The sequence below is a fragment of the Ambystoma mexicanum genome, chromosome 4p (assembly GCF_040938575.1).
Source record: "Ambystoma mexicanum isolate Mex_15411 chromosome 4p, UKY_AmexF1_1, whole genome shotgun sequence".
Classification (NCBI taxonomy): Eukaryota; Metazoa; Chordata; class Amphibia; order Caudata; family Ambystomatidae; genus Ambystoma; species Ambystoma mexicanum.
In genome coordinates this window covers 517946984-517962603 of record NC_090927.1, presented here as the reverse complement: position 1 = coordinate 517962603, position 15620 = coordinate 517946984, and the positions used below count along the sequence as shown (strand labels likewise).

Here is a 15620-nt window from a genome sequence, read left to right as displayed (position 1 = left end):
TAAAGCCTTCTTCTGGGCCTCCTGAATCCTCACTAATATTCTCCCAATTAAATCATACTATGTCCAATGCATTCACCTTCCAAAGTGTACAGGGATTTTCTTCTGAATTCGATTCTGCCCAGTATGTTTTTCCCACTCCTAAGAGGAGGGCACAGTTGTATTTTTCCCTTAATGGCAAATCAGGTGCCTCACAGCTGCAATTAGCTTGTGTATGTGGGGGTGATCTGCAGCGTCACACTGAAAGTCCAAGTCATTTGTGACTCCCGTAGAAAAACTGTTTTTTTTTATATATTTCAGATACATTTGCGATATTGTTGGTAGTCCAGAGCATGCCCAATATATATGTAATAGCGAACCTGGTGCATTGCACCTGAAGTTGGTGAGGATCACCACGATTTTGAAAGATGCTATCCTTTCTGGGGTGTAAATTTAGTAGCATTTTAGAAAGTGTTGTGATCCCTTTAAGGTCTCTTGGTGATAATGCTTCATTCAGAAGATGTCTGAAGGCAGCTTTGTTTGAAATCTGGTAGCGTGGAATGGTAGTGATTTATCAGTGACATTCTCATTGTCCTCTACCTATGCAGGCATGACGTTGATAACCGATGTTAAGAAGACTTGAATTCACTCTGCGTATAGAACATTTAGAGCAATGACAAACACTCTGGTATTGTTTGTCTCTGGGGTGTAGGGTGGAGTTAGTGTATTGGTTTCATAGTTCAGAGAACTCTACCAGCAAGTTGAGATTGTTCAAACTTGAAGAGAGGGGTGCATTTGGTAGTTTTCAGACATCTGGTAATATCTGCCCAGTAATATTGCTTCATGCCTGCATCCTCCTCCAGGGTATGCATGTATGTATGTATGTATGCATGTATGTATGCATGGGTTTTATAAAGCACCAACCAAGCTGGAAAGCAATAGAGCGTTGCACAGAGGGGCAGAGGAGCTGGGCTGGGAAGGTGGGCATGGGAGAGGGAGCTCCACAGGGCGACTAGCAGGGTTGAGTGGAGGAATCAGTGATTGTTGACATGTTCTTTGATGAGAAGGATGTGAAGGTCCTTCGTCAAGTGTAGCATCGGGTAGTATAGCTCAGTGGCAATTTGCTTGTCTTGGCAGCAAGATGACGCAGAGGAACACAGGCCCAGGGTCCGCGCTTAGCAACCTCTTCGGTATTAAACGCGTTATAAAAAACCCAATTAAAATTATAGCATGGAGCGGGCTTGTCTTATTTGTGTTGGCAGAAAAAAAGGCATGTTTCCTGTTTTCTGCCTCTTGCAGAGATGTTGATTTAATATTTTAAAAGGATTTCGAATCTGAACATTTTATGAAGTTGGATTTCATTGTTGGAAGGTAGATCAGTGCACCATGAGGCATAACTATAACTAAGGCTTCGTTTTTTACCACAGGGTATAAGGCCGAGAATATTTTCTAACCATTTTTGCCAGTGCAGCAGAGATGTATTTAATTATAATTATTTATGTGGCGAATATCACAGACCCGGAGGCATAGTATCACAGACAGAAGCATACAACAGGACATCACAAACGCCACATAAAACCTATATTCAGAGATGCAACAACAGAACCTGAGCTAGACCAAAGGTCAACAGAACATCAATGTTTAAACTTAGAAAGAGACTGGCACCGTCTCATGTCGGGGGGCAGAGCATTCCATCTTTTGGGGGGCAGCATAGACGAAGGATCCCTGACTTACTACCTCAAGCTTGGCCCATGGGACCTGCAGAAGTGCTAGGTTATTCGGCCTAAGCGTTCTTCGTGCCGGTAGCCAAGAAAGGCGATTAGAAAGACAGGCTGGGCGTAATACAGAGTAGACGGAATGTAACTCTACTGGCTATTGGGAGCCAGTGCAGCGCCCTCCTGGCTTCTGAGATATGCTCCTTCCCCCTCAGGCCCTTTACAACTAGCACAGCATTATTTTGGATTAACACGAGGTGCATGATTTCTCCCTTACTCCCACCCTGCAACTCCCACCGATAATTGCCCGGCAATAATAGCACAGTTTTCTTGTGTCAAAAAAAGGCCTCAGCTGTGAGCAGGTAACTTACATGAGATTTCATGCTACGCTCCTGATCGATTACCATGCCCAGAGTCTTAACTTTCGAGAGGGTGGCGATTACACAGCCTGCTATATGTACCTCTTTATATTCCGGACTTGGGCTTCCTTCGTCGTGCAGCAGTGTTCACAATCATTATCTCAGTTTTAGCATCCTTAAGTACCAGGTCACTATCCATAATCCAAGTTTAAATTAGAGAGTAGACCATGGTGATGGACTCAGTGTCCCTGTTGTAGTCTCTCGACAGAGGGATAAGACTCTGAGTATCATCAGCATACTTTGTATATAGCAACCCTTTGGCACCCAGCGTTCAAATAGGGGCATGATAAACAGGTTGAAAAGAGCAGGTGACTGACACGAGCCCTGAGGTACTCCGCAGGACACCACAAATTCATCGGCTCTGTGGTTGCCTCCAAAGACCCTGGCTGTACGCTCTGTCAGGAAGGATTCCACCCATTTTGGGGCACTCGTGAAAAGCTGGCAGAGTGCATGAGTCTGGAGATCAACATGGTGTATTCCGCCAGGTCAAACATTGCAGAAAGATCAATCAGCATTAGGAGAGCCGTGCTTCTTCTTTCCACAAGGTCAAGCAAGGCGCATTCTGTGCCTTGGGTCCTGCAAAAACCTGACTGCCTCTTCTTATAATAATAATAATCATTATTATTATTATTACTATTCTGACCCAAGATCTGATGTTTCTCCAAAAAGTGTTGTACTTGCAGATAGGCAGCCTGGTCTTGAATCTTTAGCAGAAATGGTATGTTAGAAATGGGCCTATAATTAGAGGTTAAACCGGCATCAAGGGATGACTTTTTCAATAGTGGTGAGATCCACTTCTGCTTAATGCATGTTGACACAAGACATTCCCTGAAAAAGGAGTTTCCTAGTTTTGTGATGAGAGTGATTTCACAACCTTGGATGGGCTCACATCTCCTTTACAAAATGTGAATTTGAGCTGGCTCAACAAAGTAAGCATCTCGCTCTCCGTGACCGGTGCAAACTCAAAGGGGGGATATTCGTATTAACCTCCAGGGGGACCTCTGGGTGGATAATTCTACCATGAGTTTCCCTTTTAGCTCGAGTATCATCCTGGAACTTTTTTATTTGGTTATTAATGGCGTTCTGGATCGAGGTACACCATTTTTTGTCTGTGATCGTCAGAGGTATATCGGGGCAATGTAGAGGTGGATGTCGAGTACTACACAGCCCCTGGGCAGCATGCCTTGAGCTATGAGTAACAACATTTCTAAGAAATCCTTGGTGCTTTATTGGCCAAATGACACTGATTAAAGTTGATTGCTGGTTTGATGTTAGGTATTGCGGTAGGGCTTGCAGCAAACATAAATCTAGGGTGACTCAACATTTTAATAACATTCACCTTTCCTAATAATTGGAGGTAAAACATTGTCCACTTTTTCAGGTCTCTTTTGTGAAGGCTTGGCAGTAGTTTAATGTGAACATACTCTCCTCAGATATATGAATAATAATAATAATCTCAATATCCTTCTCAATGATCCCCAATTAAAAATGTGAGGCGGAATTAAGTCTCGCTTACATATCCATACTCCTAAATGAAATACTGACACATCCTCCTGTGCTGTGCAATAAGAATGACACCACCACAGCTAGGTGTGCTCCCTATGACACCGATTGGTGGTTAAGGTTTACTTTCTGTTTAGAGCACTTTTAAGGTTAGAATTGAGCTTCTCGATTTACTCTACTTGATGTTTAACTTCTCCCATTTTCTCCAGTGCAATTCCATCAACAGTGTTTGCAAAACCAGTTCTTACTAGTTCATAGTGCTGGTTCTGACTTGCTGTGGCAGATCCTATGATTAGCTGTGCAACAGGTCATTCTGCACTGTAAATATTGCCATCTCCACTGCGCTCCTCTCCGTCCCAGCCAAACAACAATTCCACTAGTACCCGATAGATTGAATAATTGAATAGAAGCACTAGCAAAGAGCATGTTGTTTCTCTACTAATAATTACAGGAATAAATATGAGTTGTCACATGAACACAAACACCATCATTCTATTCGACCATGCAAATATGGAGAGAAAACAATGCATTGGTTGAGACAAGCACTATGTCATTAAATTATTCTCTGTGTCAATTTGTTTTTTCAGCACAGAATTTGAGGATGACACATAAATTCCGTTCCCAAACCATGGTCTTTGCTGACAATACGACTTCATCTCCACCCTCTTCACATTTTTTACCCAAGTGGAGATTCTTGGATCTGCATGGATTCTGTTTGATCTTTGCAACTGTCAAAACCAGGTGTAATGAATAAGGGATTTAATGTAAAGCTGTCAGCCCTGTATCCATATGATGGCCGATATTTCTGATTGTTTTGACTATAGCGTGTAAAAAGGCTGCTTTGGAAATGCTCCCCTTTTTCTTCCATCTGTGGGGCTGGCTGGCTCTGAGGATGTACGGGAGGGAGGACAGGGGGCACATGGTTCTATTAAAAGGGAGACTGGTGACTGTTATCAATTAGGCAATATAATCCAAGGAGGGGGGGCATTACCGTTAGGGTAATGCCCCTGGGGCCATAGTTAGAAGCCCAAGCTCTACCGGTAATGCCCCCCCTCCAAGGGTTATATTGCCATTAGTATCCCGGCACATCGTACTTGGGTACTAAGAGCAATTTTTCTAGAGTTGAGAAGTGGCGCTTTGACTGTTTCTCAAAAAACATGGCCGCCAGGGATCAGGGAAAAGGGACTACATGTAGTCCCTTCTCTCTTTCCATGGCAGCCCTTAAAATGAATGAAAAAAATAAACAAACAAAATGGCTGTCATGGAAGTGGCGAAAGGACTACATGTAGTCCCTTCTCCCTTTCCATGGTGGCCACTCGTGGGAAAGAACTTCGGGATGCTGCAGCGTTGTAACCTTGTCGAGCAGGTAAGGGCCAATGAGCTTGCTTTTAATAAGCTCATTGACCCTTTGGGTACTATTAGGAAATATATGCAGTTCTTGCATTTAGAAAAGTTCAGCACAAGCAAGTTTGGATACGGCTGGGCTCACTCCCATACCTTTTCAAGACCCATTAGACAAAGCAATAAAAATTGCACAGAGAGGAAACAAGACATGCATTTGTTCGCAGCCACACTGATCTTTAACAGTGAACATAAAATGACCTGCCTAGAACAAACCTTTTCAAATAAATTATGTTGTATGTTTTCACACATTTTGTACACACATGATGTAATGCATTGGAATTTGCTTGGCTTACTCCTAGCCGAATTGCAATGCAGTACTAAAACCAGTGCCTTAAGTGGCACTGGAAAATGAGCCGGGACTCATCAATGGGGCATGACCTAACAGCACAGGGGTGGGTCACCTGCTGGCTCTTTAGGCTACGCCCCCGTAATGAGCCCCGGCACATTGGGCTATAGGCACCCTCGACAGGCAGCCTTTGTAGAGATCAACACCTTCTCCCTGCTGGGGGAGAGAGAGCTGATCTCTGCATTTATTTGCTACATGTTTACCTGGCAGGGGACAGCCCCTCGCCTTTTCATTCTTAATGGTGGGATTGCCCCTTGTCAGGCATCATGTTTGGAGGGACAGCAGAGGCCTTTTTTTCTGAAAGCCTAAAACGTCTGCAAATTAGCAGGAGCTTCAGGCTTTAGGAAAAAAAAGGCCTCTGCTTCTAGCAGCCTCACCTTTCTTCCATAATGGTGGCACCAGCCGCAGCTCTTACTTGAAGGAATGCCTGGCAGGTGCTGCACCACCATTATGGATTAAAAGCATTTTTCCTGAACCCTGAAGCTCTCACATGAGCCTTGAAAAAAAAAAGTCTTGTCCTGTAGCGGCCTGGTCTGCCAGGGAAAATTATTCAGACCCAGCAGGGCCCTGCCTCAGAACGAGATTTCTGAGTCTGTCCTACACTTAAAGCCCTGACAAAACATAAAAAGAAATACACGCATGCGCGCTATACTTAAGCATTGCTATTGAAACCCGATGAAATCACAATAGAGCGGATGACATCACATCAGAGCAGACACTCTCCCGGACCTTGTCCATCTGTAACTGAAGAGCTGTAGAAGGGACGCTCTCTGTGTTCTCTGTTCATTTACAACTCAAATAACACGATAGACGGAGGTATCATTTCTATGTTTATACCTGTCTGGGCCACGCATGCCCAGAGCAGCAAGGGGACTTCAAATCTTCAACAACATGCACAATCGCTGGTGTTTACCCTGGCACAGAGATCCTGGGGTTTGGTGGCGAGGCCCTGCGGCATCTCCCTGCAGCGCGTGGAGAGGTTCAGGATGGCAGTGGCTGCCATGTGCGCGGCCTCCATGTCGTGCGTATAGTCAAAGCTGCTCTTGCTGCAGGTGCTGCTGGCACTGCTGCCTCCACCACAGCTCATGTTGCTGCTGCTGCTGCTCATGGCATAGCTGCTCGTTGTGCTGCTGGCTGGGCTGGAATTCTTACAGTAGCGTTTTGCTGTGGGAAGAAACGTGGACAGGTTGGAAGAGAAATAACACCATGGTACATATGTCACACATTGCCTGCGAAGCACTGGATGGACATAGGACGGGCTAGTTTATGGAAGACACACATGTGATATTCCACACTATTGAGCAGTATACCACCCCGGTGACACGACACTAAGGGCCTGATTCAGAGAGCATTTTTCAATGAGATTGCACCATTCTACAATGCTTCTGTGAATAAGGCCCTGTGTATGAAAGAAATCCATCACTAAGTGGACCGAAATCCTACATACAAGTGACACAGCGCCTCTCTCCAGCCACTGAACGGTTTTACATAACACTGTGAGGAAGACACAGGCATGTCTGCACATGTCTCGGGAGGATAGCTCAGGGGCAACGTGCTCGCCTTGGGAGCAAGCCGACACGGAGCACCACAGGTTCGATCCCCGGGTCTGGGTATTAAGCGCGCTATAAATAACCAATCATGTCATGAACACAGTTAGGGCGACGTGTTCCACTGGATGGAGGCATTCACACGTTGCCTCCTCACCAGGCACAACGCATGACCTTCGCCGATGCCCTTGGGATGCACGTGACGGAGGTCAAGTGCACGGCTGCGCCACACGCTGTTTATCCCCGAGAGAAGCGTGCACTTCGCACTGCGCTGGCTGTGAGCAAGTGAACTCATCTCTACCTCGCAGGGGGAGAGCACGCGTGGCAAGTGTGGGTCTCAGTGGGGGCGCTGCACGTGCAGCGTTTCACAAGGCGACCCAGGCGGAATTGTGAGGTTGCAAACAGACTACATGGGAAATAGGTACACAGACATGATTCTCTCACTGTGAATTGCTCCTAACTTCTTTTGTGACTGGAAAATATTAGAGAATAATTGGTTTGGGAATTATATTTGTAAATATGACCTATCCCACTACTTTAGGGGAGTTTGGATTACAAGCAGGGCTCAAGTCGGGAGGGGGAGGGGGGTGCGGGGGGGGGGGGTTCACACAGGTGGACAGAATCCTGCCACTTTTTTCAGAGGGTAAACTCAGTCCACACTACCCTAACTCTTCACCTATGGGTCCCCTCCCCTCCCCTTATCCCCATCCATCATGGTTCTCTTCTGCCTCCTGCACAATTACTGTTAAACCCCTGGGCGTGTGCTCTACCTACTGCACTCCATAGCTTCCCAGCTAGCTTTGCACTTTTTAAACCTAGGCATAAACACATACTGTCAAAGTGCAAGCACACACAGTCACACTTCGGGGTTCCCATCTGCTAGCGAGGAGCTCCTCCTGCTCTGGTTTATTTCTGATGGACTGTCCAGGGATTTGGCAGACTGGAGGGCCAGCCTTTGCTTTCTGCTTGAACACCCCACCCACCCAGAGTGAGGTATGGTTACCTTCCTGGCCGTAACCACTCTGATGCCTATCCTGTGCGCCAGCACTTTGCCACATGGATTGCCAAATGTCTGCAAGGTCTTTGGCCCTCTAGTAGCAAAAGCCAGGAAATTCATGTACACATTTGGGCATCACTTTTCTCTACCACCATTGCTTAAGTATGGTACCATGAAAAGAACATGCTACAACTTTAACTGATTCAGCAGACGATCCCTGACACCATGGCGATGGCATGCTGGAAGCAGATTGTGGTGGCCTTGCCAAAATTGAACCAGTCTAGCAATAAAAATGATCTGACGCTTTAAAGCAATTAGGAAAACAGGTCCCTTGAGCAAGAGCATATCACCTATCTGCAACATCAGTTCTTTGCATCATGTTTCTTAAGAAGAAACCCTTGTGTGGAGGCAACAATACTGAGGGCCTTTGATGTCGATTTCAGACATTTTGCATGCATTTTGTAGAAGGGCACTTCCGAGCAGGGGTGTTGCAAGGTCTGGAAAAGACCCGGGGCTAGGCTGATGTCGGAAGTGTCGGGACTGGGGGCTAGCTAGTCTTTTGGTTGTAGCTCCTGAGATTTTATCTGGGGCTACAACCAAAAGACCAGGGGCTATAGCCCCCTGACACCCCCCCTAGCAACGCCTCTGCTTCCGAGTCCTATTTTATATTATGATGCAGGGGTGGACTGGCCTATAGGGAACTCTGGAGATTTCCTGGTAGGCCTCTGCAACCTGGGCAACTCTTTTGTGTGGTAACCTATTTTATTTCCAAATGTTCTCATAGGAAAAGGGTTGGGCTTGCGGAAAATGTGTAATATGGGGCCACTTTGAACATTATTTCCAGGTCCTCTTTTGGTTCCCAGTCCACACCTGTTATGATTATACAGTAATCAGTATGTGTATTTTTAGATATATTTCTCATAATTCCTCATTTTGCAATGAAGCAAATGTATTTTGCACAACTTCTAGATTTCCGTTAGTTCACTGCACTTATAGATACATATTGTGGAAAATCGGACATATTTTTCATCCATTGATTGCATTCCTTTTTAAACATGGAATTTCTAACCATTTATGACAGTGCTCTGTAGTAATTTGCAGTAATTGAAAGGGCAACACATGTTTTTTCTAAAGTAAATTAAAGACTATAAGGACTGCATGATTTGTAAACATCCAATCTTTGCTTAAGTGCACGAGGGATTATATTTGCGACAGTATAGAAAAATGCAGCCCCTGCACACATTCCTCTCAGCGCTGTTTGTGGTATATCGGGAGGATAGCTCATGGGCAACGAAGCAAGACGACACAGAGTAACACAGGTTCGATCCCTGGGTCCGTGCTTTGAAACCTCTTGGTATTAAGCACGTTATAAATAAACTATCATATCAGATCATATGCTAGCAGTGTACTAACTGAGAAGGGCTTTGCAGGCCTCTTTTTTTCTTATGTTATGTTAAAGGATATTTATACTGCACACTATCACCACCGGAGTGGTCCCCTGGCGCTTCCGTTTAAAGATCCATTCAGTTCCCATGTGGAATAGACTGCATGCAGTGGATCTATACCCAGATGTCAATCATCTATTCTAAGGACACGCCCAGAACAAGCGCCCATACCTTAAGATTGGCAACGATCAGCCCATAATTAAAGGAGGTTGAACATCTACTCCTTAGAGAAGGTTGTCGTGGGTCAGGTTCCGAAATACCTCTTGCACCGATCCCTTATAAAGCAACTATGCGCCGCCTGCAGCCCTAGGCTCATGCCAAAGTGAGCCTAGGAACTCACACAGCAAATGCCATCTGGGCGAGGGGGAGGTGCGGCAGCATTACAAATGATGCACTGCACCCATCCATGGAGGGTTGCCTGGAGACCCCAACGAGTATAGGTGCAGCAATGGACAGGACCTTAGCTCGTGGACACTTTCACACCCTCCCTCAAAACCTGTGGGGCCTCCCATTATGGAAAATCAGTAGTGAGCGACATTGCCACTCCCATCTGAAGCATTGGGCAATATTTGGCCAAATGAAATGTGTGTGGGGGGGAATCACAGGTGTGGGGGCTGATGTGTGGACTACAGTGGTTCATGTGCAGTAGGGAGAGTACAATCTCACCAGGTCCTGCCAGTGTCTTACTTAAATGGCACTGGCAAAGCCAGAGTTTTTGACTTTTGTATAGGCAGCTTTTTAGATCGTGTCTAACATTACGACTTTAATATATAAAACATGTCTACAAATGATCTCACTGCAATTAACAGTGTGTTATATCTGGTCTTTGTCTTTTTTTAACCGAATAATAATATGCTACAGAAAAAAGAAAATGAGACCATCTCAGTACATGATTGCAGGGATATCCCGTTGATTAGAAATCGAGGGGCTGGAGTGTTTATTACACCAGAAATTGCTTGATAAACCCATACCCTTTCAAACAACAGTTTTTAAATGCAGCAGAAATTACTGTTTTAAAAGGCCTTCAAGTGGCATCAATTTAGATAAAACAGAGAGTTTTCTACATGTTACTGTCACATATGTATCCCTTCACAAGTAGCAAGCCTACACATATTTCAAATATCAATAGTTTATCATATGAAGTTGGCTATTGCCAATTCTATGAACCAAATAAATTGTGAGAACAATAGTTGTCAAGGAAAATAGCTGTTAATGAAATGGACAGACCCAACATGTCATTCCACCTATGTACCATGCAAGTTATACATATGCATAAGATTCAGACAATAGAATTTAAAACCTCTAATCATAGCAATGGGTGTCTTGTTTTATAGTTTACTATACATTTAAGACATATGCACCACACTGGTGTTGGTTTCTGTGTGATATGCTTTGAATGCATGTCATTATTTTTAGAATGCATCTGACTTTGTGTGTCATAATTCACCACAGGTCCTGGAGGTGGTCGGCTTCCACCTGGACACCTGGATTCCAGTCCAGAAAAAACACTGAGACTGCGATCATCAGCATCACCAGTTCTCTTGCCACTGGACACCACTACTCCATTGTTATCCTTCTCTACCTTTCTCTGAATTTGGCAGTGTAGATTAACCTTTCCACTTTCAAACTCTTTCCCTCCTTGGCTTCAAGTACACCTGACTTGACTTGGTGGCCTCCCTTCTCTCTGATCACAACTTCTGTATCTCTTGAGACTCCAGAAACTCCTTTCCCACTTTCATTTCCATGGCCTTTCCGAACGGATCAGTCCTAGGCACACTCTTCTTCACCCTATACACCACCTCCCTTGGCTAACTAATTTACTCCTGTGGCTTTGACTATTACCTCTTCACTCGCAATACTCAGATATTCTTCTTCGTACCTCCCTTCACCCCCACAATCTCCAAATGCATACCCAATTGCCTAAATGCCACCCGCAACTAGATGACCCTACACTGCCTCAAGGTGAACTCCTCAAAAATGCATCTTCCTGTCTGCCTTCATTGACAACCCCACACTCTCCTCTCCCATCTCTTTCCGCTGGGCCTCATCACCCTCTCACCATCATGAGGTTCACTTTGATAGCAACTTGCAACTCTGCAAATTCATCATGGCTACTGCCAATGCAGCCAGATTCAACCGCCTAACCCATAGAATAATCTGCCTACATCTGACTCACCACTGAACTAAACCTGTATCTTTACTCTTGAACTCATCAGACGGGACCACTGCATTCTGGGTATGAGTGTTAGGGAGATGTATCATTTTTATGCTTCATCCCATCCCCTAGTGAAACCCCCAGCACGTTTTGCTGTAATTCCGGATGTTTTTCTTTAATCCTGAAAGAGGGAGGCCTTTTTCCACTCATTCATTCTCATGGGTTTTGTCTTTTGGAACTCTTTCCTTTGTGTTTTCCCATGGAGTCTACTTTCCCCCAAAACTCTTTTTAAGGCAAATGTATTTTTCTATTGCAGCACGCAAGCTCCTTATGGGCAATGTTGCTGGGGACCCTTTGGGTCCTCCTTTGAGATTATTTTCTATATCCTAGAGTAACTACCGCTCTATACGTAGTATCTCACCTAAAACATTATAGTCTGAGAGATTGGCACACAACACCTTCTGTGGAGTGCCAAGGGGATATTTAGTCTGCCCCTTTTCTCTGCTCTTGTGACTTTTATGTCACATAGACAACCTTCTAGTTATGGCTGGTGTACGGCATGTGTTCTACCAACTATTGAGTGAATTTTCTACTGCAGGCTATGTCTATAGCCCCGGTTATACACAATAGGGTCACCCAAGGGTGGCACCTTTCTTTTCCTGCCATTACTAGCATGGTTGTTTTTTGCCAGCCTGTGTTCTACTGTCCTGGGAGGAGGAGGCCTGTGTGTGCGTTTTGCCTTTGGCGGGAGCCCTTGGGTGTCCCTGCCTAGGCACTTGTGTGTCTGGCCAGGCAGGAAGAGGGGAGGAATTGTGCACTCCTCTGCCCTTTGTCTGCCTGAGTACCTGAATGGAACCAGCTCCCACTGGGGGTCTGGCTGTCCTGATTGGACAGCCCGCCACCCACCCCTTTCTGTAAATTGCTGAGATAGATTGCAGAGGAGTGTGTGCTCGAACAGTTTGACAGGTGAGGCTCTTGAGGTGAAAGGCAAGTTGACCACTGGAAACTGAAGTAACCAAAGAAGAAAACGACCAGAGACGCCTGCAGACCCTTTGCAACACTGTGAAGCGACCACTGCTGTCCTGATCCTGTTTTCTGTGCGAGAGAGGAACTCCAAAGAGGATGACTCCTTCCCTTTGATTGATGGGAACAACCATTCCCCAGACGAACTTTGATTTGAGCCCTCTCACGAGGTCCTGTGAGTTTTCAGAGCTGCGGAACCCTAATACCAAGAGACCTGCTGCCCGTTTTGAGTGCATCATCACGGAAAGGCCAGATTTGTCCAAGTCTTTGCTGAACCCGCAAAGACACTCCAGAGACACAATCCAACTCATTTAGACCCCCTTAGCAGAGTGTGAGACTGCAGAAACCGAAGAAGATTGACCAAGCAAATTGCATCTTTGTTGATGCTGCAGAAAAGGTGCCAAAACCGCAGAGTGACCAGAGAAGTTTACAAAAGCCACACCTGACGTCCTCCTTCAATACTGCTGCTGCGAGATCCCATCCATTGTCTTTCCTTTTACATCAGACCAAGGAATCCGAAGGCCGGGTCCAGCGCTGCCACATCGAGGAGAATTCAGCCACAATCTTTTCTTCTAACCTAAGGTACTGTGGGGAGAAAGGTATTGCTTACCTTAATCCAAGAGGTCACTCCAGAGCATTGAAGTGCACATAGAGGTGTCCTGAGTACCCGCCTCTTACCTCCGACTCAAGCCCCTGCTTGTGTCGCTTTAGCAAGTCCTTAAAAGGGTCTCTGATGTTTGGTGCAATCTTGCTAGATCTTAAAGACTAGTATCTACAGGAACTTTCATATTCTACTACGTTTCAAGACTTTAAGCCCTCTCTAAACTGTCTTTAGCTAGGGTTGCATCTGTGCGTAGAAAGTGCCCCTAGATCCTTACGCCTTGCTAGTATAGCCATAACTACCTATTTCTCTTATGAAAAGTCACTATCTTATATGTGTCTGCAGAGTAAATGTCTTTACCATATTTCTGCTAAGATTCACGAGTGCGTGTTATTACCAATAATACGATAGAGCTGTCATTACTGTCAAAAGCTGCAACAAATTTGACCGCAAGCAACTACAAACTAAGCAGCGACCTTTGAAAAGTATTGTGAAGTATTCCTAAGTGTTTTGGTTTATTGTGCTAAGTATTTGTAAGTGATTCTTGTGTACATATAATAAATCTATATTTTAATATAAATGTATGTGTAAGTGTTTCTTTGATGTGCATTACTAATTAGGTTCAGTGTACTTACCTACAGCTCACATCTTCCTCTTATGATAAGCCTGACTGCTCTGCCACTCTACCAGGGTTCCTGAGTACTATAGACTGATACTAAGAGTTGGGGATCTACAAACCACTGGGACAGCTTACTAAAGTCTTACCTCCAAGTGGGACCTTCAGAAAACTCCCCTAACAGTCTGCCCCTCTACTCTTTTGTTGCCTTCAACAAAGTACTCACCTTTGTGACACACACTCTTTTCAACTTACCCAGAACTCCCCCACCTCTACCCACCATCACCTCACTGGATGGCTCTTACCCAGATCTTTCCCACCTCTACCCACCATCACCTCACTGGATGGCTCTTACCCAGATCTTTCCCACCTCTACCCACCATCACCTCACTGGATGGCACCCCATGCAATTTTGCTTTCTCTTTAAATTCCTTCTGTTCCTCTTTAAATACATGAATGATCTTTCTCCTTTGACGAAATGGCTTCTGCTTTGCAGGAGTACAAGGATGAGTATCGGCTAAGCTGCCTATTCAACTCCTAAACTTTTCCAAACCAGCATTGAGTCGAATCATTAAAACAGTCCGAGCTAAGAGACCTCCTTTATCTTTTCTGGTAACGCGGACAGAGGAAAGCTTATACTCCCAGAACGTTTATGAATGTGATCCAGTGGCAACCCAATCAACAAAGTAAAGCAGCTTGGAAAAAAAGGATGTCCGCTCAAGGTTTATAAATATATAAATACTTTACTAAACAAATCAAATGTACTATTGCAAACACTATAAAAACCCACCCCTGCAAAAGAAATCAGAGAAATGGAGAACAGGGCTGTAGATGTACTCTAGGTACTTTGTTTAGAGGAGTGAAGGTAACAAATGCAACAATGGTTCCAAAAGGATATCCTGTTATAGAGGAAAGGTTGCTCAATGTTTGCTTACTACTCTGAGGGTCCCAAAAGTGGACCAGGAGACAGGGCTACTCAAAAGTAACTATATTCTTGGTGGTTGAATGGGGTCGAACCCACCTCCGAATTGTACTGCGGTGTGGGTCGATCCTGATTCGGGTGGGGTGAGCCATACTATTCTAAACAGCGAGCTGATGTCTAGTTGGTTTGAAGCTGGAGTTCTGCATTCAGATCGTGCATTTTGGATTGCTCATCAGGGTCGGCTGGAGTCTTCAGTTGGTTTGAGACATTTGTAACTGCTGGTTCAGGGCAGCATGCAATGTGATGCTCCAGCAGTACAAGTCGAAGTCTGGTCGTTGATGACCTTGATGATCCAATGCAGGGTTCGAAGAAGTGGCAGTTCGAGTTTGTCCTCAGCAGTGTTGATCGAGCTGAACAGGTGAAAGGTTCCACTTGGTACGATGCAGGCCGGTTTAACAGATGCAAAAGAACCATGATTTGAGTTCAATGGAGTGCAGGCACTGTTGACCCTAAAATGCCCCCATGGTCCACTGGGACCCTATAAACTGGTTATGTCACGATTGTTCCTGTTTTCAACCCAATATTCTTTTTATGGAGTAATTTACCTACCACCCCTGTAACTACTCTCAGAGTGCTACTTCATCCAGTCTGTTCCATCTTCTCTGTTCTTTTCTTTGGGGTGGGTTTTTATATAATATCTCTTTCGTTCCATGTGCAGATGTCATGTTTCATTAAAGTATTTATATTTTTATATAACCTTGATTGGACATTCCCTTTAGGTTGGACTGTGATACTGTGTTGTTTGGGTCACTACTCGTTCACCTTCACACCCCTCTTAAGAGTAGAGCCTTCCATCGGCCAGCCTTACTAGAAAAGGCAAAGGAGTTATGTCTCTTGATTGTCCCTAAAACCCTTTATGATTGCATTGTGTTTTGGTGTGTAGAAGTGTGA

At 44.9% G+C, this 15620-nt stretch overlaps 1 protein-coding gene across 17 annotated transcripts in view; it reads right to left on the bottom strand.

The window, feature by feature from the left end:
• Positions 1-15620, bottom strand: part of MYT1L (myelin transcription factor 1 like) — a 1655431-nt gene that overhangs the window by 321346 nt on the left and 1318465 nt on the right. For all 17 annotated transcript variants that reach the window (XR_011260403.1, XM_069606035.1, XM_069606050.1 and 14 more), the window contains one exon: positions 6277-6527. Coding sequence is in view for 16 of the 17 variants with exons in the window: in XM_069606035.1 (XP_069462136.1) it covers positions 6277-6527 (251 nt within the window). In the remaining variant the exon portion in view is untranslated. The remainder of the gene's footprint in view (positions 1-6276; positions 6528-15620) is intronic.